The sequence below is a fragment of the Pseudopipra pipra genome, chromosome 14 (genome assembly GCF_036250125.1).
Source record: "Pseudopipra pipra isolate bDixPip1 chromosome 14, bDixPip1.hap1, whole genome shotgun sequence".
NCBI lineage: Eukaryota > Metazoa > Chordata > Aves > Passeriformes > Pipridae > Pseudopipra > Pseudopipra pipra.
In genome coordinates this window covers 9,412,396-9,431,298 of record NC_087562.1, presented here as the reverse complement: position 1 = coordinate 9,431,298, position 18,903 = coordinate 9,412,396, and the positions used below count along the sequence as shown (strand labels likewise).

The following is an 18,903-nucleotide window of genomic DNA, read 5'->3' as shown; positions in this document are numbered from 1 at the left end:
TTGTGCCTCCTCTCGCCCCACCACATCCCGGTGGGTCCCTGGAAGCCTTCGCCGGCGGTTGGCTGGAAGGCTCGGGGCTGCAGGGACTGCCCGGGGCTCTGGGGGGTTCTCGCCGCCCTCCGCGGTGTGTGGGTGTCCGTGGGGGGCTCTCCCCGTGGGGGACTCTCTATCCCCGTGGGGGCTCTCTGTCCCCGGGCTGCCGCCGCCGGTCCCGCCCGTCCGTAACTCCCCCGCTGCCTCGGCGGCCACGTGACCCCGCGGGCGTTCCCCACGCCGGAAGTCCGCCAGGAGCGGTAGCGCGTCTTTGCCCAGCGGTGTTTTCACCCTGCGGTGGCGGCGCTCCCATAGGCCCTGGCCGCTGTGTCTATGGTGCGTGTGGCTAGAGCGGCTCCTCCCGCGGAGCACTGTGGGGCGGCCATGGCGGCGCTCGGGGAGCTGGGTTACGGTCGCTGAGGAAGCTGCGGGCGGTGCCGGCGGCGGGGCCCGGGCGGCGCTGCGGCCGCGATGGCCGCGGCGAGCGAGGAGTCGCTGCACCGGCTGTCGGGGACGAGCCCGGACGGCGAGGCGGGCGGGCTGGTGCTGCGGGCGCAGGGCGCCGAACAGCACATCTTCAAGGCGCCGGCCCCGCGCACCTCCCTGCTGGGCCTGGACGTGCTGGCGGCGCAGAAGCGGCGAGAGCGCCAGGAGGAGGAGGCCGGAGGGAAGCGATCCCGGGTCGCATCCTACAAAGACTGGGAAGAGGGTCGTGACGAGGCGGGCAGCGCCGAGGAGGAGGATGAGGAAGAGGATGAAGACGACCGGAGCAGCCGCAAAGCTCGCAGGAACAGGTGGGGTCTGCGGGGGGCTCCTGATGCCCGCGGGGGTCGCTCCCGGCCGGGAAGGGAGCGAGGGGCGAGCACAGGCGGTGTCACGGGGCTGCGGCCTCCGGCGTGGCAGAGACGGAGGCCTGAGGGGGACTGCGGGCCACTATGGCCGAGCTTGAAACTGGAGCCGTACGAGACCAGCTGAAAGGCAGCTACTGCTCAGCACTCCTGAGCGTTCCTTCTTTCTGCTCTGCCTGCCCAGGCATTACCGCTCCGTCCACGTGGAGACACCTTCATACACAGGGGGTGTCAGCGAGGAGTTCTGGGAACGCAGCCGGCAGCGGGAAAGAGAGCGTCGGGAACACGGAGTCTTTGCCTCCTCCAAGGAGGAGAAGGAACGGAAGAAGGAACGCAGTAGGGAGCGGGACCACGATCGTAAACGGGACCGTGGTAACTGCTCAGAGACCTTTGTGGTGCTTCTTGGTTTGGGTCTGGGCTTGTCCTGCCGCCTGTTTGTAGTTCTTAGCTAACGTTTGTGGTGATTTCTCCAGCAGACTTGGGAAGCTTGTTTGTGCAATAGGCACCTGATCCTACTTTGTTTTCACAGAGGAGCGGGACAGGAGTCGTCACAGCAGCAGATCGGAAAGGGATGGCTCGTCAGAACGGAGCAGCAGGAGGAGTGAACCTGAGAGCCCCCGACATCGGCCCAAAGGTGGGAGTGGGACCCCGTAGAGCTTTTGTGTGAGACTTAACAGGGAGGGGTTTGGTTTTTTTTTTTGCTTCCTGCTGGTTGTGTAAGGACAGAGATGTGTGAAAATCAGGCAGATCTCTGCCGAGTGGGGTCTGTTCTGGGTCTGTGTGATGGAAATGTGGCCCTTTGGCAATTCCTTGGAATCACTGGGTCAGCCCCTGCCCTTAGAGGGAGGGAAAATGAATACTCTCTCTCCCTGCTCCTTGCTAGAAGGTGTTAGGTGGCTCCAGTTGCTCGGGGCCGCTGTTGGAACATCAGGTGTGAAACCCCACCTCCTCTACCAGATGCAGCCACACCATCTCGCTCCAGCTGGGAGGAAGATGATAGTGGCTGCAGCAGTACCCGTCGCTCACAGTGGGAATCTCCCTCACCCACGCCTTCCTATCGGGACTCGGAGCGCAGCCACCGGCCATCGTCACTGCGGGACACGGACCGGCGGGAACGGGACAGGTACCAGTGCCTGGGGTAGGACTGTGAGCTGTGGGGCTGCAGAAGGGGGACAGTGTGCTTGTGAGCAGCGCTGAGCTGTGACACCAGTTCCTCACTCCTGCTCTGTTTTCAGGTCTGTGAGGAGCAGGTACTCAGACAAGACGCCATTGCCCACCCCATCGTACAAATACAATGAGTGGGCTGACGACAGGAAGCACCTCGGAGCCACGCCACGGCTGTCCCGAGGGAGAGGTGAGGAGTCTGGGCTGGGCTGCCCAGGGTGGGCAGTGGGGAATCCCTTTCCCTGCAGCACAGGGTCAGCTCTGTGGGGTTTCCTTGGGAGCGTTCTGGACCAACTGGCACACCTGCAGGGCGGCGCGCAGACGGCGAGGAGGGCATCGCCTTTGAGACAGAGGAGGAGCGGCAGCAGTGGGAGGATGACCAGCGGGTGAGAGCCGAGGGCAGGTGAGGGGCTTGGGGCTGCCGGGCTGTGGGGACGGGCAGAGCTGAGTGCTGCACCTCTCCCTTCCCAGCAAGCTGACCGGGACTGGTACATGATGGATGAGGGCTATGATGAGTTTCACAACCCCTTGGCCTACTCTTCTGAGGAGTACGTGAAGAAGCGTGAGCAGCACTTACACAAGCAGAGGCAGAAGCGGATCTCAGCACAGCGGCGGCAGATCAATGAGGTAGGGCCAAGATGTGGGGTTGGCTGCTCTGAACACGTGGGGTTGGCTGCCCCTTGGGAGACCATGGGCTGAGCCCTTGCTGTCAAGTGGAGAAGGACACTCTCGGTCCTGACCCAAGCTGAGGGAGGGCTCACAGGGAAGCTGTGATTGTGTCCCTCTGGAAATTCCAGCTCTGCATTTCTTGTGTGGGCAGAATTTGCAGTTCAAGTGGTTGGTGGATTGCAGTTCTAAGGCAGCAGGAGTGCAAAGGGCTGTGCTCCTGTTGTTATGGGTGTGAGGTACATTTACTAGTATTGTCCACTATTGGCCCAGTGGATGCTGGGGGCAGCTGCCCTCAGCACACGAGCGGGATTATGTCCAGGCTTCTTTGCGTATTCTGAGTGGTATGGGGGCCTTGTGGGCAGTGTCTGTCCTGCATTTCCTTGGAGGCAGTCCTGTTGACCACATGACTCACGTGACCAGTCTGTTTCTTGTACTCTACTTCCAGTTATTGTTTCTTCCCTCATGCCTACTTTCAGGCTCCCTAGGTTGGAACCATCAGTTCCATCCTGTTGCCAGTGTGGCGCCCAGGCCCGAGCTCAGTGTTCTGGTGTGATCTCCGTGACTTTCTGTGAGTCTTCTGTGTGTTTATGATATGTTGTTTCTTGCAGGATAACGAGCGCTGGGAGACGAATCGCATGCTGACCAGTGGTGTGGTTCATCGGATTGAAGTGGATGAAGATTTTGAAGAGGATAACTCCGCTAAAGTTCACTTGTTGGTGCACAACCTCGTGCCTCCTTTCCTGGATGGAAGGATTGTCTTCACCAAGCAGGTAGAGGCTGCAGCTGAAGGTGCTGATGGCTGCATGTGTGAGCCCTTTGTACTGAAGCAATGCCTCCTTCCTCCAGCCAGAGCCAGTTATCCCTGTGAAGGATGCCACCTCGGATTTGGCCATCATAGCCCGGAAAGGCAGCCAGCTGGTGCGCAAGCACAGGGAGCAGAAGGAGCGTAAGAGGGTATGCTGTGATCTTTTGGCTTACTGCCCACTGTACATGTTAGGTAGTGCCTCACAGTCTTGTTTGGACTCTGCAGAATTCGGGCTTTGGCAGCAGTGGTGATAAGGAGTTCATATTTTTGTAACTTGGGACATCTTGGCAGCCCAGCTCACTGCATTGCCTCATAGCAGCTGCTGTGCTGTGATTACCTTGGGCACTGCCTGGGACATGAATCACTGTGCACTTGTGCAGAGGAGGCTGATCCAACAGACATTTGAATTGTGGAAGAAGAAAGCAGATGGAAGAATGCCAGTCAGCTTAGGGACAGTCAGCAGGCAGTATGGTAGCAGTATGGCGTACTATTTTCTTAGCAGGTGGTTGGTCATCCTGTGCCTGTATCCATAGCAGTGTCTTAAAACTCTGCTCCAATTCATTTGGAAGAGGAAGACCTGATGAAGAGTGGGATGTGCGTTCTGCATTGGGAAATTGTGGGACCTAGGCTTATAACTAGGATTGTCTGTGCTTCTTGTGGTAAAGTTATGCTGCTCTCTATCTTTCCAGGCACAGCACAAGCACTGGGAGCTGGCAGGCACTAAATTGGGAGACATTATGGGGATCAAGAAAGAGGAGGAGAAGGATGAGATGGTGACGGAAGATGGCAAAGTGGATTACAAGTAGGGACTTGCTCTGAATTACTTGTTCAGCTGGTGATGGGGGCTGTGGGTATAGCAGAGTGTGTGGAGAAGCAGCTTCAGGACTTGTGATGTGTCCTTAGGACTGAGCAGAAGTTTGCTGAACACATGAAAGAAAAAAGTGAAGCCAGCAGTGAGTTTGCCAAGAAGAAATCAATCCTGGAGCAGAGACAATACCTGCCTATCTTTGCTGTGCAGCAGGAACTGCTCTCCATCCTCAGGTATGGCTGCCAGGGCATCCCCAGGACATTGGCCTACATTTGGGAACCCAAGTGAGGAATTCTCCTAGACTCATGGGTGTTTGGAAGCTGTGTTCTTGGGGAACAAACTGCACTGCTGTCCGTGGGTGATGGCAGCTCCTGCCTGAGCAGGATGACACTTGACAGGTGAACACAAAAACTTTTCTTCATGGTGTACAAAGAAATACTTTTTCTCTTTCCTCAGAGACAACAGCATTGTGATTGTGGTAGGGGAGACGGGGAGTGGGAAGACGACTCAGCTGACACAGTACCTGCACGAGGATGGCTACACTGACTATGGCATGATCGGCTGCACCCAGCCCCGCAGAGTGGCCGCAATGTCGGTGGCCAAGCGGGTCAGTGAGGAGATGGGGGTCCGTCTGGGGGAGGAGGTGAGTCTGGCAGAGGGTGCAGGGGTACCACCCAATGACAGTGAGTGCATGGGGCTGTTGGAAGACTTGCTGGTATCTCTGCCTTCCCAGGTGGGCTATGCCATCCGTTTTGAGGACTGCACGTCCGAGAACACAGTAATCAAGTACATGACAGATGGGATCCTCCTCCGTGAGTCACTGAGGGAGGCTGACCTGGACAACTACAGTGCTATCATCATGGATGAGGCTCATGAGCGCTCACTCAACACTGATGTGCTCTTCGGGCTGCTTCGGGAGGTGTGTGTGAGCCTGGGCTAGAAGACAGCAGCGTGGGGCAATTTGAGCAGAGTATTGGCAGAGACAGCCCTTCTCTGCCAGGTCTGGGAGAGGGAAGCAGAGCTGTCATGCCTCTGTCTTGCACTTGCTGCTCCAGTATCTGGGTTCCTGGTTCTGGAGGGTTAAATCTCCCCTGGTGCTGCCGGAGTCTCACTGACTGAGTGTCAGAACTCTCAGTACAGAGATCTTTGCTGGCTTAAGGCTTCCTGGACCAAGGTTGGTGGGTCTTTTTAACTGTGCAGATCATACAGCACCTGTGTTCCCTGGCATGAGCTGCCAGTGCCTCTGTAGACAGCAGAAGCTCTGTCCTGTGCCATTGTCTCAGTAAGAATAGAAGCAGCCCACAGCCATGCACAAATACCCCTTCCTTATTGTTCCTTTCATCTGCTTTCTAGGTGGTGGCCCGACGCTCAGATCTGAAACTTGTTGTCACCTCGGCCACCATGGATGCAGATAAGTTTGCCTCCTTCTTTGGGAACGTTCCAATTTTCCACATTCCTGGGCGCACTTTCCCTGTGGATATTCTTTTCAGCAAGGTATGGTCAGTGTTGTGGAGGGAAGTACTGTTGTGACAGGAGGGGGTTGTGACCTGGATGTGCTGTACTCTGGGGTGGACACACAGGACAGAGGAGGAGTGGCCGTAGTGTGCTGCACACAGGACAGGCCCTTGTTAACCTGAGCTCTGCCTTTCAGACCCCACAGGAGGATTATGTGGAGGCTGCAGTGAAACAAGCCCTGCAGGTCCACTTGTCTGGTGCTCCTGGAGACATCCTCGTCTTCATGCCTGGCCAGGAGGACATTGAGGTGAGCTGGAAGGGCAGGCACTGTCCTACCCCCTTGTTTCAATCTGATGCTTATGCCCCTCTTTGTGTTTAGGTGACCTCAGAGCAGATTGTGGAGCACCTTGAGGAGCTGGAGAAGGCTCCTGCTCTTGCTGTACTGCCAATCTATTCTCAGCTGCCCTCGGACTTGCAGGCCAAGATCTTCCAGAAGGTGCTGATGTGTGCTCTGTGATAGGGGTGGGGACAGGGAAAAGTGGAGCAGGAGGCAGTACAGAGCAGGAGGGAGGGGTGCAGACATGTCTCTGTATTGAATGTGGAGGGTGAGAGAAAGCATGTGCCCCCTTCCACTTGTCACTTGGGGCTCTGTATTGCTGCTCCACGCTCCTCCCCAGGGGAGCAGAGCCTTGCCCGGGGGTGTGACTGATGTGTAGTGTGCTTGCAGGCTCCCGACGGGGTCAGGAAGTGCATCGTTGCCACTAACATTGCAGAGACCTCACTGACAGTGGATGGCATCATGTTTGTGATTGACTCTGGCTACTGCAAGTTGAAGGTCAGCCAGGATTTCCTGTACTATCTGTGATCTCTGCTGCATTTGTGATCCAGCCTTCCTCTTACTTCCATCTGATCTTCTTGTGCCCTGCAGGTTTTCAACCCCCGCATAGGCATGGATGCGCTGCAGATCTACCCCATCAGTCAGGCCAATGCCAATCAGAGGGCAGGCCGAGCTGGCCGGACAGGCCCAGGCCACTGCTTCAGGTAGGCACATCACTGGTGTTCCTGTTCCTTTTGTATCCCGAGCTTGGCATCAAGTTACCTATGTTTTTGCTCACTGGAGCTGTTCATTATCTTGAACTCTGGGGGGATGTGGGCAATAGGCAGGCCTGAAGGACTCCTCCTTGGGACCCAGTTCTCTGCAGAGAAAAGGATGTGCTCCAGCTTCTTCCTGTGCTCATCTTCACTTGTGGCTGTTCCGCCCTGGATGCTGTCAGGATAACAGCCAAACCAAAGGCCTTTCCCAGGCTTTGCTCTGAGACCAGGGAAGGGCTGTGCTTGGGCGGGTGCTGTGCTGCAGCCCAAACACCCTGATGTGCTGGGGAGGACACGCTTTGGCTGGGGTAGAGGTGCCCCCCAGGGTCCTGCTGTCTGGGTGCAGGGTTGCTGCCTTGTGCCATGCCAGGCTGGGCTGGGCAGAGGCTGGCAAGTCTGTAAGAAACACAGTGGCCAGAACAGGAGGAGCATGCTCTTGGCATCTGTTCCCAGGCTCTACACCCAGAGTGCTTACAAGAATGAGCTGCTGACAACCACAGTACCTGAGATCCAGCGCACCAACCTCGCCAACGTAGTGCTCTTGCTCAAGTCCCTGGGTGTGCAGGACCTGCTACAGTTCCACTTCATGGATCCACCCCCTGAGGACAACATGTTGAACTCCATGTACCAGCTGTGGATCCTGGGGGCCCTGGATAACACAGGTATTGGCTGCTGAGGCAAGCTGCCAGCACATGGAACTGGGACCTGCCCAGCTGCTGATCAGTGATCCCTGTGCTGTTCCTACAGGTGGTCTGACCTCAACGGGACGTCTCATGGTGGAGTTCCCACTGGACCCTGCGCTCTCCAAAATGCTCATAGTCTCCTGTGACATGGGTTGCAGCTCTGAGATCTTGCTTGTTGTCTCCATGTTGTCTGTGCCTGCCATCTTTTATCGTCCTAAGGTACCCGTTTCATTCCAGCAGCTTGGGGCGTTTCCCTGCTTGGGGCCCTGCTTTTTCCTTGACTAGTCTGTGTTCTTTGCTCACCCTTCAGGGCCGAGAGGAGGAGAGTGACCAAGTGCGGGAGAAATTTGCTGTTCCAGAGAGTGATCACTTGACTTACCTGAATGTTTACCTGCAGTGGAAAAACAACAGCTATTCTACCCTGTGGTGCAATCAGCACTTCATCCATGCCAAGGCCATGCGGAAGGTGAGGCTGTGGCCATGAGCCTGGGGGAAGGAGCCTTGTGCAGGAGAGGGCTCTGACTAGCACACACCTTTGCAGGTGCGGGAGGTGCGTGCCCAGCTCAAGGACATTATGGTGCAGCAACGGATGAGCCTGGCGTCCTGTGGTACGGACTGGGATGTTGTCAGGAAGTGCATCTGTGCTGCATATTTCCATCAGGCTGCAAAGCTGAAGGTGAGAGGTGTTTGAGCTGCCTGGGGGCTGTGAGGTCCTGCCTGGGAACAGGTGGGCTAAGCACACTTGTTTTTGCAGGGCATTGGGGAGTATGTGAACATCCGCACAGGCATGCCCTGCCACCTGCACCCCACGAGCTCTCTGTTTGGCATGGGCTACACACCAGACTACATTGTGTATCACGAATTGGTTATGACCACAAAGGTGAGCTTAAGCTGAGGGCTGCCAGGAAGGGTGACAAGTGCTCCAAGGGAGATGGGAGGGCTTTGCTGTGAGACTGGAATCTGCCTGAGTGGCAGTTCTCAGCCTTTCCCATCTGTACCAACTAAGTACATCTGTGTCATCTGCAGGGTCCTATTTGTCTCTTTCCCACTATTTTTCCCTGGCCTCTGTGGGACATGTTTGAACCTCCTTGTGGTCTCACCAAATCTAACCCATAGCAGGGGGCCCTCTGAGTCCAGGAGGAATTGTTTGGAAGGGGTATGGTTCCAGCCTGAGAAGTGCCATCAGCAAGTGGGGGAGAAAGGGAGCTGCCATGGCTCTGTGCATAGTGCCCAGGCCCCAAGAGTACCATCCTGCTACCCTGGTCTTCCCTTCTGTCCCTGCAGGAATACATGCAGTGTGTCACTGCTGTGGATGGAGAGTGGCTGGCAGAGCTGGGCCCCATGTTCTACAGTATCAAACATGCTGGCAAGTCACGCCAGGTAAGTCTCTTGTTCAGGATGAGCTGGCAGATGGTAGGCCCATTGCGTGCCTATTCTATTGCTGTGTGTGTGTATTTTGACATGGAGGGAACAGGCCATCCCTCTCTTGTCCCTGACCTGCTGCTGCCTTGCTCCAGGAGAACCGCCGCCGTGCCAAGGAGGAAGTGTCTGCCATGGAGGAGGAGATGGCTTTGGCGGAGGAGCAGCTGCGTGCCCGCCGGGAGGAGCAGGAGCGTCGTAACCCACTGGGCAGTGCAAGGTGGGTGCTGGCCCTGCCTGGCCATGGCTTGCCTGCATGAAGCATCCCAGCTTCCCCATGGGCATTCTGGCACAGCAAAAGGTTGCATTTTCCATTAATTACCCTTGTCGTCTCTGACAGATCTACTAAAATCTACACCCCTGGGCGGAAGGAGCAGGGGGAGCCCCTGACGCCACGACGCACCCCAGCCCGCTTTGGCCTCTGAGATGGCAGTACCTGTTGCTTTGAGACTTAAGGACTTCTGGGAGCAGCTGAGTCTCAGGAGAGTTCCCAACTCCCCTGATCACTGTATTCTATGAGAGGCCACAGCTTGTGGCCCAGGAAGGCTTTGGTGCTTGGCACTAATTTTGCTACAGAACAGAAAGAATTTTATTTGTTTAAAGGTTGTCAGTCTTAATCCTTGCTTTCTTTTGTGCTGCTTCTTGTCCCAGAGGCAAGTATTGGGTGGAGGCAGCTCTGCAGAATTGTGCAAGGCTGGTGCTGTCAGGTTGTTGCCCTGTAGAACCTGGAACAAAGCACAGAATTTCAGTGACCTGAAGGACAAATACAGCCTGTCCCTGTTTCAACCCCGGCCCATACTCATGCAAAGGCAGTTCTCCCACAGCCCATGCCCTTGGCAGGTAGCTTGTGCCCAGCTGTCCCTGCACACCTGGGACTGTTGGCCCAGCCCTGTTTCAGACCAGGCTGTGCAAGGGATTCTGCTCACTTTTTCAGCTGCTGACACTTGTGGGGCTGCTCAGGTGTTCTGACTGTGAGATGTGGGTTCTCCTGCATCCTGCCTGGCGTGTCTTGAATGCCTGTTTGTATCCTCCACCTGCTCTGTCACCTTGCTGAGCTCTTCCATAAGGAAAGCCAGCTCCACCTTGCAGACAACCAGCTCCTCTTCTCGCAGAGCCAGAGCTCTCTCACTGTCCACATGTAGCTGCTGCCAGTGTTGGGCTTGTCTGCTCAGGTCCTGCAGCCTCTCCTGGAGGGAGTAGACATACCAGTGGCACAGTGAGAGAGATGGGCTGAGGACAGACTCCTGGTGCCCCACAGGAAGGCTTGAGACATCCTTACCTCTGGCTTGCTCTGTTGCTGAGAACTCTTCCTCAGCCCCTGATGGAGCTGCTGCCGTTGTGTCTTATGGACTGTGATCTTTTTCTCCTGCTTGGTGCTCTCTCGCCAGGCTTGGGCCAGTTCTTCCTGCAGGTTGGCTGTGTCCTGCACCTGCCCGCAAAGCTGTGGGGCAGGGAGAGTGGTTGGCTACACCATGGGCAGGCTGAGCGTCTCCTGGAGGCAGGAGAGGGCTCTGGCACTGAGGCTGCATCCCTGTCCTGCCCTGCCCTCACCTGTTGCTGCAGCTCTACCACTTCTTGGTGGGGGCCTTGGATGGTCTCCTCAGCTCCACTCAGCTGGTGCAGACTCTGCTTCTTCTGGGCCTCGGTGGCTCCCAACTGCTCCTTCAGCTGAGCTGGGCTGTGCTGCGGGCCCTGGTTCTCCTGTGTCCCCAGCTGCAGAGAAGGCAGTGCGTTGGTGGGTTGGCCTCGTGCTGTGTGCCCTTCCCTGGGCAGGGGCACAACTGCCCTCTTTGTGCCGCAGGGAGCTCTGAGCCAGCTGGTGCCTGGCTGTGTGAGGCAGTGGGGGAAAGCTGGCATTGCCACCGCCCACCCTACCCCAGGGTTTCTGGGGGAAGTGGAGCAGGGCTCAGCCCTGCAGCACGTTTTGGGACACTGGCTGTATTGGCTCCTGTGCCCCCCAGACTGCTTCCTCCCAGACTTGATGCAGTGGCTGGGGGGTTGCTGGCACTGACCTGCTTGAGCAGCTTTCTGCTCTCCACTGGGATATTGTGGCTGGTGACAGAATGGCTGTGGGCAGCCACATTGGAGGTGACCTCTGTCTGCACTGCTTGGTCCTTCAGGTGGAAAGGTGCATCACTGACCTGTGGGTATCCAGTAGGATGTGGGATCACCCTGTGCCCCTGCTGTGCAGAGCTGGGGCTGGAGGTGGAGCCACTTTGTGTCAACCCATGGACAATGAGCTGTGGGGGAGGGCCTGTGGCAAAGGAATGTGGCCTGCACCAGGTGGGAGGCAGGAAGGCTGCTGGCTTCTGGCCCTCTCATCCCTGTGCAGCCCCCCCTGTTGTGGCAGTGTCTGCTGGACAGCCAGCAGCTCTAGATGACCATCCTCGTGGTCCCTGACCTGTGATAGAGCATGGTCACAGGGAGAGTGGTGATCCCAGCTCACTGAGGAGGTTGCAGGCTGCAGCAGTGCCACCAGCCCTGGTACAGTGCCCAAGGTGTCACAGTGGGGCCATTGGGGGCTGCAGTCTTCCTGCTCTGCTCAGCTGAGTGGACTGGGTTGTGCCAGCCATGCCTGCCCTGTGACTGTGCTGCTCTGTACAGGGTGTGGTGCTACAGCCCTGTCCCTTGCATGGCTGGCAGGACATCCCCTACCCTCCCATGGGGGGTCACCAGCTGTTTGCACAGGCTGTGGGGCAGGCATGGTGCCTAGCCTGTTATGGAAATGCAGTGGGGGACACATGCAGTTTGGCCTGCAGCTATTGTGCCCAGCAGTGGTACCTTGTCTATCAGCACGTGGCACTGCTGCATCAGAGAGACCAAGTCCTGGTGCTCCTGCTCCATTTCACACTCCTGCTGCTGCAGCTGGGCCAGTCGCTTGCGGTTCACATCCCTGCAGAAGTCCAGGTCCCGCTGCAGTGCCTGTATCGTGGCCAGTACATCAGCTGGCTCCAGCTCCTGCTGCTGTGTATCCTGGCATACTCTGGGCTCCCCAGGCTGTGGCTCCAGCACCAACGATTGCCTTTGGCTCTAGGACATAGTGTGAGCAGCATCTGTCCAGCTTGCCACTGTGGCCAACCCATATTGCAGCTCCTGCCTGGGCAGACACCAGGGCTGGACAAGGCTGGCAGTCCTGATTTTGTGCAGAGCAGCAACAGAGCATGTTGCTGATAGGTGGGTACAACCCTACCCCCCCCCAGACAGCGTCACCCTGTCTGTGTGTGTGTGTGACCCACACAGCCCCCCCTGGGCTCACAAATGGCCAAGCCCCCAACACCACTGGCCCTCAGCACTGCAGTGACACCAGCATGAACTGTGGCACTGTGGGAAGCAGTGGCTGTGGGACCAGTGCAGCCACAGGAAGACTGGGTACCCCCAAGCCCTTGTGCTCTCCCCAGCCCTGGGGACAAGGTGTCTGGTGGCTTAGTCAAGGCTGGTCAAGGTCTCCTGTACCACCTGGCCACCATCCTGTGGCCACATGACCAGCACCTGGGTGGAGCACAGGGTCGGCACTACTTACCTGGGGCTGCCAGGCCTCTGTCTCCTGCTGAAGCTGCTGGATGGAGTCGCTCAGCTCTGGTGTTGTCTCTTCTGCCCCCGGTAGCCCTGTACAGTGATACCTTTGAACCCTCAGGCTAACCCTGAGGTGCAGGAACCTCCCTGGATGTGTCACATTTTGGCCAATCCCTCACTGCTGGAAGGACCACAACAGGGGACAGGCCTTTCCTGTGACGCCAGACAACCCTCAGTCCCAGGGATGTCACCCAGCCGTGCCTGGGGCAGCCCCACCAGCCCATGGCATTGGCACTGCCACTCCCCATCAGGGGAGCACCTGGTGCCAGCAGGAGAGGCCGAGCCTGGGACCCCTAGAAAAGCATGGTAGAGCTGTGCGGGACTGCAGCCCCCCCTCAGCAGCACCTGACCCCGCCACTGCCCACAGTCCTCACCGCGGTCTTCCTGGGCCATGATCCTCCTCACCGCTCTGTGTCCCTAGCACGCTGTGGCACTTCCCTGTCTGCCACCATGAGGTCACCAGGTTCTGGGCATCATCCTCAGAACTGGGCCAGGGCACGGCAACACCCTCCTGCCATGGCGGGGCCTTGCCACCCTCACACTGCCCCTGCCCTGTCCTCAGGCTGTACTCAGCCTGCGGCTGGTCCCAGGACACGCCACAGGCCTGCAGCCAGGGCTGGGTGGCAGCGGGGTGAGCAGTGGTGCCACACTTGGGGCTGTGCCCTGGGACAGCCAGACACAGCAGCCTCCCCAGTGTGGCCCCTCTGCTTCGCACCCCGTGCTCAGGGCAGGGCCGGGGAGACCCACTGCAGGGGCACGTCCTGGTGGAGCCACAGGCCACAGGCCCCAGCAGAGGCTGAGTGTGCCCAGAGAAGGCTGAGCGTGTGTGTGGCCGGTAGACTCGCCCTGCCTGGGGCCACTCCACAGTGCCCGGGTGCTCAGAGAAGCAGAACGGGTCTCTGAGGGCCAGCAGCACCCTGAGTGTGGGCACAGACTTGCCGCTGGCCTGTGCCGGTGCCACAGGGCTCCCTGTGCTGTGTGCTGTCCCTTGCTGACACTCAGTGCAGTTTCACAGGTAAGTGTTTTAACTGGAAATTTCCAAGGCCAGGCTGGGCCCAGAAGGTGAATGCAGATGTACCATAATAGAAATCATCGGTTGCTATGACGACCTGCTCCACCAGCGGGTTGCAGCCACAGGCGGTGGGAGCAGGCGCAGCACCAACAGTTCTGCTAACAGGGCTGCTGACCCCCCCGGCCAGAACACAACAATTTGACCATAATTTCTGCCAGTTGCAAGGGATTTCAGTCTTGTTCAGGCAGCGACAGCTGGGGCACAGAGCCTCCATGGGGCACAGAGCATCCTGGGGTACAGAGCCTCGTGCTGTGTGCTGTGCTGCGCCATGTTGCATTGTGCCATATGCAATGCCATGCTGCATTGTACCAACACATGTGCCACACCGTGATGAGCTGTGGGCAGTGCCTGTCTGGAAGGGCTTGACCCTGCTCCAGCTCTCTATGAGCCTGTGGGGCAGCCCCGCAGCCCTGACCCACAGCTGCCCACCTAAGCTTGACTAGTGCTGAGGGGACAGGGTGGTCAAATTGGCCCCTCTGCTGGGTGAGCCGCAGTCCTGGGGGTGGGAGTTGTCTCACTTTAATTACTACCGTAATGTTATTCTTTTCAGTGCCACGTTAATTGAAATTAAACAGCTGCCGCGTTCAGGCTGGGACAAAAGTGAATCCTTTTTCATTCCCCTCTGGTTTAATGAAGACTGACATGCTGGGAGAAAACAAAGGCGATCCTGCCGCTGCCTCTTGCTGGCACACATACACCAGCAATTACTGGGGACCCTGTGGGCCAGCAGAGACACCCTGGAGCACCCAACAGCTGCCAGCCCCAGGCAGCCCCATCCTGTGTCCCAGGGCGCTCCTACCCAAAGGGTCTGGCCAGGGGGATGCAGGGGATGGGATGTCCACAACATGGGGGATGCCAGCATGGAGGTCTCAGTGTCCAGAGTCCAGGCTTTCATTCTGCCTCTTAAGAAGCATCTGGCCACCAGCCATGCCCCAGTGTGGCCCCTCGGCCCCACCATGCTGCCGAAGTCCTGCCATCCCTGTGAGCTCAACTGGCTTCAGCCTCGCAATGTTCACAGTCACCAACTGGCCCATGCTGCCCCTCAGCCTCAGCCAGGGCAGCAGTGTCAGCCCAGGTGGGTGCCACTCTCTAGCCTTAACCTTTTTTCTGTTTTAGGACCAGGAGTTTGCTCATGATGCCATTCAGAACTTTAAAATATGCAAAATGAGGCACTGGTACAAACCTCATTAACACCCGCCTCCAACATCATTAAGATGTTTCCAAGAAAATTAATTGAGAGACTCATTAAAAATAAATTAAGAAAAATGTGTTGCAGAGCGCCTGCTCCGAGCTCGTAAATCACGGCTCAGAGCTCCAGGCCGCTGCACAGGCAATTAACGCCAGCCAATTTGTTTTATCCCGGCTGCGAAAATTAGAAAGCAGACATGGAGATTAGATTAGGGCTGTCTGTCAAGCGGAACTTGGAGTGAATATTTTAGGATACAAAATGGAAATCAGGAAAACAAAGCTGGGACTTCATTTGGGAGAGCTGGCGGGCAGGGGTGGGGGGAGGAGGGAGGTTTGGATGTTCTCTGTTCCGAGGACGGCGCCATGGCTGTGTGCTGATGATACCCATCTCGCGCTTCCGCCGCCGCCAGCTCCATCCTCGCCTGCTCCTCACCCGGCCTCCGTGGCTGCGCAGACGCTGACAGCCCCTCTTGGGGAGCGCGAGCTCGCAGTGAGAGTGCTCTGAGCTGCTGTGAGTGACACAGCCCAAGCCAACATGTCTCCCGTGTGTGCCGATTACACACTTGGCTTAGCAAACACAGTGCAACTGGGTGAGAACACTGCTTGGGGCTCCGTCAGTTTTGGGCCATTGGTGCCCCTTTGTCCATTCCCAGCACCTTCCACCACAGCAGCTCAAACCACTTTATATTCAGGAACCGAACTGCAGGGCCCCTCTGCAAAACAAGTGCTCTGATCCCCATTTCACAAAGGGGAGCCAAAGGACTAGATGAGTTGAGGTCTTGCTTGTACCTACACTGCTTGTGAATGCACAAGCAGCTTGTGCAGCAGCAGCCACTGCACTGGCACATCCCAGTGGTGTGTGGGGCATGCCAGTGGCTGCTTGTGCAGCCAAATGTCCAGCCATGGTGGCAACATGGCCCTTGTGGCAGTGGGGGCCCACGTGCTCCCACTGCTCAGGGTGCAGGGGGACTTTGGAACTCTGGGAAAGGCTCTAGGAGAAGACATGGGCACTGCGTCAGCCTGCATGACTTAAATGACGCTGAGTGAGGGGTAATTTGGTCACACATCAGAATGTAACAGTGGAAAGTGGGAACAGAGCCGTTAGGAGGAGGCTCTTGGGTCAGCAGGTGAAAATGCATGCCAGTCTGATGGCTGAGATGAGACAAGCCAAACTGAAACTGGAGTACAGCACATGCAGGAGTGGTTACCTCTAGGCAGAACAAACTGGACAATGGGCCATCCACGGCCACTTGGAACCAAGTCTGGACGGTTTGTTTCCAGCTCTGCCCACCTGTGCCTGATCCCCACTGATGCTGGTGGTCCCATGGTGGGGTGGGACACACCGAGTGAGGTCTTCACTGCCCCCCTGGTGCCCTGAGCTAGGGTCCCCATCCCTGGGCACCTCTGGGGTGCCCCAGGCTTCAGGTGAGCTATCTCAGACCTTGGGCTGGAGGTTGCGTGCAGGCTCCCAGCCTGCTCAGGGGGCTGTGCCTGAGCAGCAAGGGAGCTGAGGTCACCTGTATGTCACTGTCTGCAGGCTGGGGACCACAGTCACGGCCTGTGCCACTTGGGCCAAACTCCTGGAACACTCCTGTTTGCAGCTAAAATTTTTTGCGTAAAAATACATTTAATTCAGGTGTTTGATTAGCCTCTTTTCAACTATTCCTGAGTTATGGAATAAGTGGAGAAGTTTTGCATGTAAAAGATTACTGGTATTAAAAATAATTGTAACCACAGGAAAAATAGCATACATTTTAGCTAGATTGGACTCCATCCTCCGGTAGCCCAACTCTGACCTCAGAATCATGTTTTGGGCCCCCTCCGTCAGCCTTTGCTGGGAAGGGGAAAGGAAAAACGAAAAAACAAAAGCCCAACCAACTATCCCAGGATTAGGGTGGGGAAGGGTCTGGAGAGCTCTGGAGAGCTGTGGGAGCAGCTCCATCCAGGGCTGCTTGTGCATTTCAGTGACAAAACTGACAGAGATGACATGGCTGCTTGGCAGAGCCTGCTGTGGGATCGAGGAATTGTAGAAGGGTTGGGGTTGGAAGGGACTTCAAACTCATCTTGTTGCACCTCCTGCCATGGGCAGGGACACCTTCCACTAGACCAGGTTGCCCGGTCCAATCTGGCCTTGGACACTTGCAGGGATGGGGCAGTCACAGCTTCTCTGGGCAACCTGTGCCAGTGTTGGGCGGGGGCTAAGAGAGGACTGGGGATGAAAGGAAAGAAGAGAGTGAAAAAAACCAGAAGGCTCCGGGACAGGGGGTCCGGGCACGTGGGTGTGCCGGGATCTGGAGTTCTGGGGGTGTCCGGGGACAGCCGGGGGGGTCCCGAGCTCTGCGGGCGGACGCACCGCGCAGGCGCGCGGACAGACCCCGCTCCCCACGCCCGGCAGGGGTCGCTCTCGGCCCGCGCTGCGCTGCTCGCCCTGCTCGCGCTGGGGGCGGCTCCGCCCCGGCGGCCCCGGCACCTCGGGGGCACCTCAGGGGCACCTCGGGGGCACCTCCCGGCACCCCCCGAACCTCCTGGGCACCCCCCGGGCACCTTTGTTCCGCCGCAGTCCCGGTCGGGGCTGGGCGGCGCGCCGGGACCGCTGCCTGGGCCCGGGGTACCCGTGCGGGGATTCCCGGCGATTGGGGTGCCCGGTGCCCCCGCCGCAGCGCGGCCGCAGCCTGTGGCCGGTGGAGGGCCAGCGGGTCCTGAAAGGGGAATGGGATTCATGAATGGAATCAGCGTTTGCATCGGTAGAATTTTAATGAGCCTCGAAGCTTATTTCTGGGCGGTTTCAGTGATAATTCCCAGGTCTTCCTGTTGGCAGGGAGCTGTACCCTGGCCCGATCCCATCAGGTGCTGCCCGGGGCACGCTCCTGTGTTTGGGATGAGGAACAGCAACAGCAATACCGGCAGCGTGGGCAGGGTCCACCGGGAGCGACAACAACTGGCACAGGCTTGCAGGCTTTGCATTCCGCACTGGGAATGATCTCATTATCCTTCCCGGGGTCTCGGCCAGCTACTTGAAAAATACTTATTAAAAAACCACGGCAGCTCTCGGGAGAGGGTCCTCGCCAGGAAATGGAGAGAGAACAAACTGGATGTGTATAAACAGAGCAGGGGGAAACAGCCACAGTGGCAAAAATGGGTCGGGACCTGCCTTGCTGTGTTCCCGGTGCAGACTGAGAGCCCAGGCCACATCCCAGAGTGGACAGCACTGCTTTGTGTCTCCTCTGTCCCTTCATCTGCCACTTGTTCCCATGAAAACTTGTTGTGGGGAATGTTGGTGCATGTGGGGGCCCACCCACTCCAGTCACACAGGAGCCAACCCTGCGACATTCCCATTGCTCAAACACCTGGTCAACTGGCTCATCCCCTCATCCTGCCTAGGCAGGGTCAGCTGGAGCAGGCTGCCCAGTGCTGGTTGGGTTTAAATGCCTCCCCTCAGGGCCAGGGGAAGGTGCAGAAGAGCCCCCAGGGCCACCTCCTGCCCACTGCCCACGTGCTGGCAGTGCTCTTGGGGCTGTTGTGTATTCACGCCATCACGGCACCATTTCCACTGCTCCTGCTGTCAGCTGCATCTTGGTTTTTTGAATCTGTGGGTTAAGGACATACACAAGCTGTGCAGGAGCTGTCATGTTCCTATAAGGAACCATGAGTTGGAAATCAGCAGGAAGCAGAGATCCCGCTGGAAAAAGGAAGGAATAAGTGAGGGGAAAGCAGCACTACTTAGGTCTGGTCACAGGACACGAGGCATCGGTTGTTCTTGCAGTTACAGCCACTAAGTCTGGGAGAGAGGGATGGTGTACCCGGACAGCCGTGTGAGCACCTGGGGCCTCCTTTAAGCTGGCAGTGATGGCAGCAGTGGGTGGGAAAAGGTTGGGAAAACATGAGGGCTGAAGGGAGGCAGAAAGCTTTCCTTTTCCCTTTTCCCTTTTCCCTTTTCCCTTTTCCCTTTTCCCTTTTCCCTTTTCCCTTTTCCCTTTTCCCTTTTCCCTTTTCCCTTTCCCTTTCCCCGGTTAACCTTAAGTCTCTGGCCAAAAAGAAAGGAGCATTCTAATATAAAGCATAAAAACAAAAGGAAACAAAGTTGAGACCTATAC

General features: G+C 57.4%; 2 protein-coding genes across 5 annotated transcripts; one reads left to right on the top strand and one right to left on the bottom strand.

Moving 5' to 3' along the window:
* The first annotated feature begins 312 nt into the window (after window positions 1-312).
* On the top strand, window positions 313-9,582 carry DHX38 (DEAH-box helicase 38). Of its 2 annotated transcripts, XM_064670467.1 has the most exons (26): window positions 313-827; window positions 1,066-1,253; window positions 1,411-1,515; window positions 1,839-2,004; window positions 2,117-2,235; window positions 2,355-2,431; window positions 2,517-2,672; window positions 3,323-3,484; window positions 3,561-3,668; window positions 4,209-4,321; window positions 4,423-4,560; window positions 4,784-4,970; window positions 5,061-5,246; window positions 5,681-5,821; window positions 5,979-6,089; window positions 6,162-6,278; window positions 6,510-6,617; window positions 6,711-6,823; window positions 7,328-7,536; window positions 7,622-7,776; window positions 7,868-8,023; window positions 8,099-8,233; window positions 8,312-8,437; window positions 8,842-8,937; window positions 9,075-9,196; window positions 9,317-9,582. In XM_064670467.1, exons 1-26 carry the CDS (start codon window positions 505-507, stop codon window positions 9,399-9,401), a joined length of 3,702 nt encoding a protein of 1,233 aa, XP_064526537.1. In that variant the 5' UTR covers window positions 313-504; the 3' UTR covers window positions 9,402-9,582. The 2 variants fall into 2 exon arrangements, with proteins under 2 accessions (XP_064526537.1, XP_064526538.1); XM_064670468.1 differs by lacking the exon at window positions 313-827 and having other exon boundaries at window positions 1,910-2,004.
* On the bottom strand, window positions 9,542-15,787 carry LOC135421780 (transcription factor SPT20 homolog). 3 transcript variants are annotated; one of them, XM_064670536.1, is made up of 8 exons: window positions 12,915-15,787; window positions 12,497-12,582; window positions 11,758-12,006; window positions 10,989-11,117; window positions 10,528-10,689; window positions 10,256-10,417; window positions 9,903-10,163; window positions 9,542-9,701 (listed from the first exon to the last, which is right to left on the bottom strand). In XM_064670536.1, exons 1-7 carry the CDS (start codon window positions 12,940-12,942, stop codon window positions 9,933-9,935), a joined length of 1,047 nt encoding a protein of 348 aa, XP_064526606.1. In that variant the 5' UTR covers window positions 12,943-15,787; the 3' UTR covers window positions 9,542-9,701; window positions 9,903-9,932. The 3 variants fall into 3 exon arrangements, with proteins under 3 accessions (XP_064526606.1, XP_064526608.1, XP_064526607.1); XM_064670538.1 differs by having other exon boundaries at window positions 11,773-12,006; XM_064670537.1 differs by having other exon boundaries at window positions 12,924-15,785.
* Between the last annotated feature and the right edge of the window lie 3,116 nt (window positions 15,788-18,903).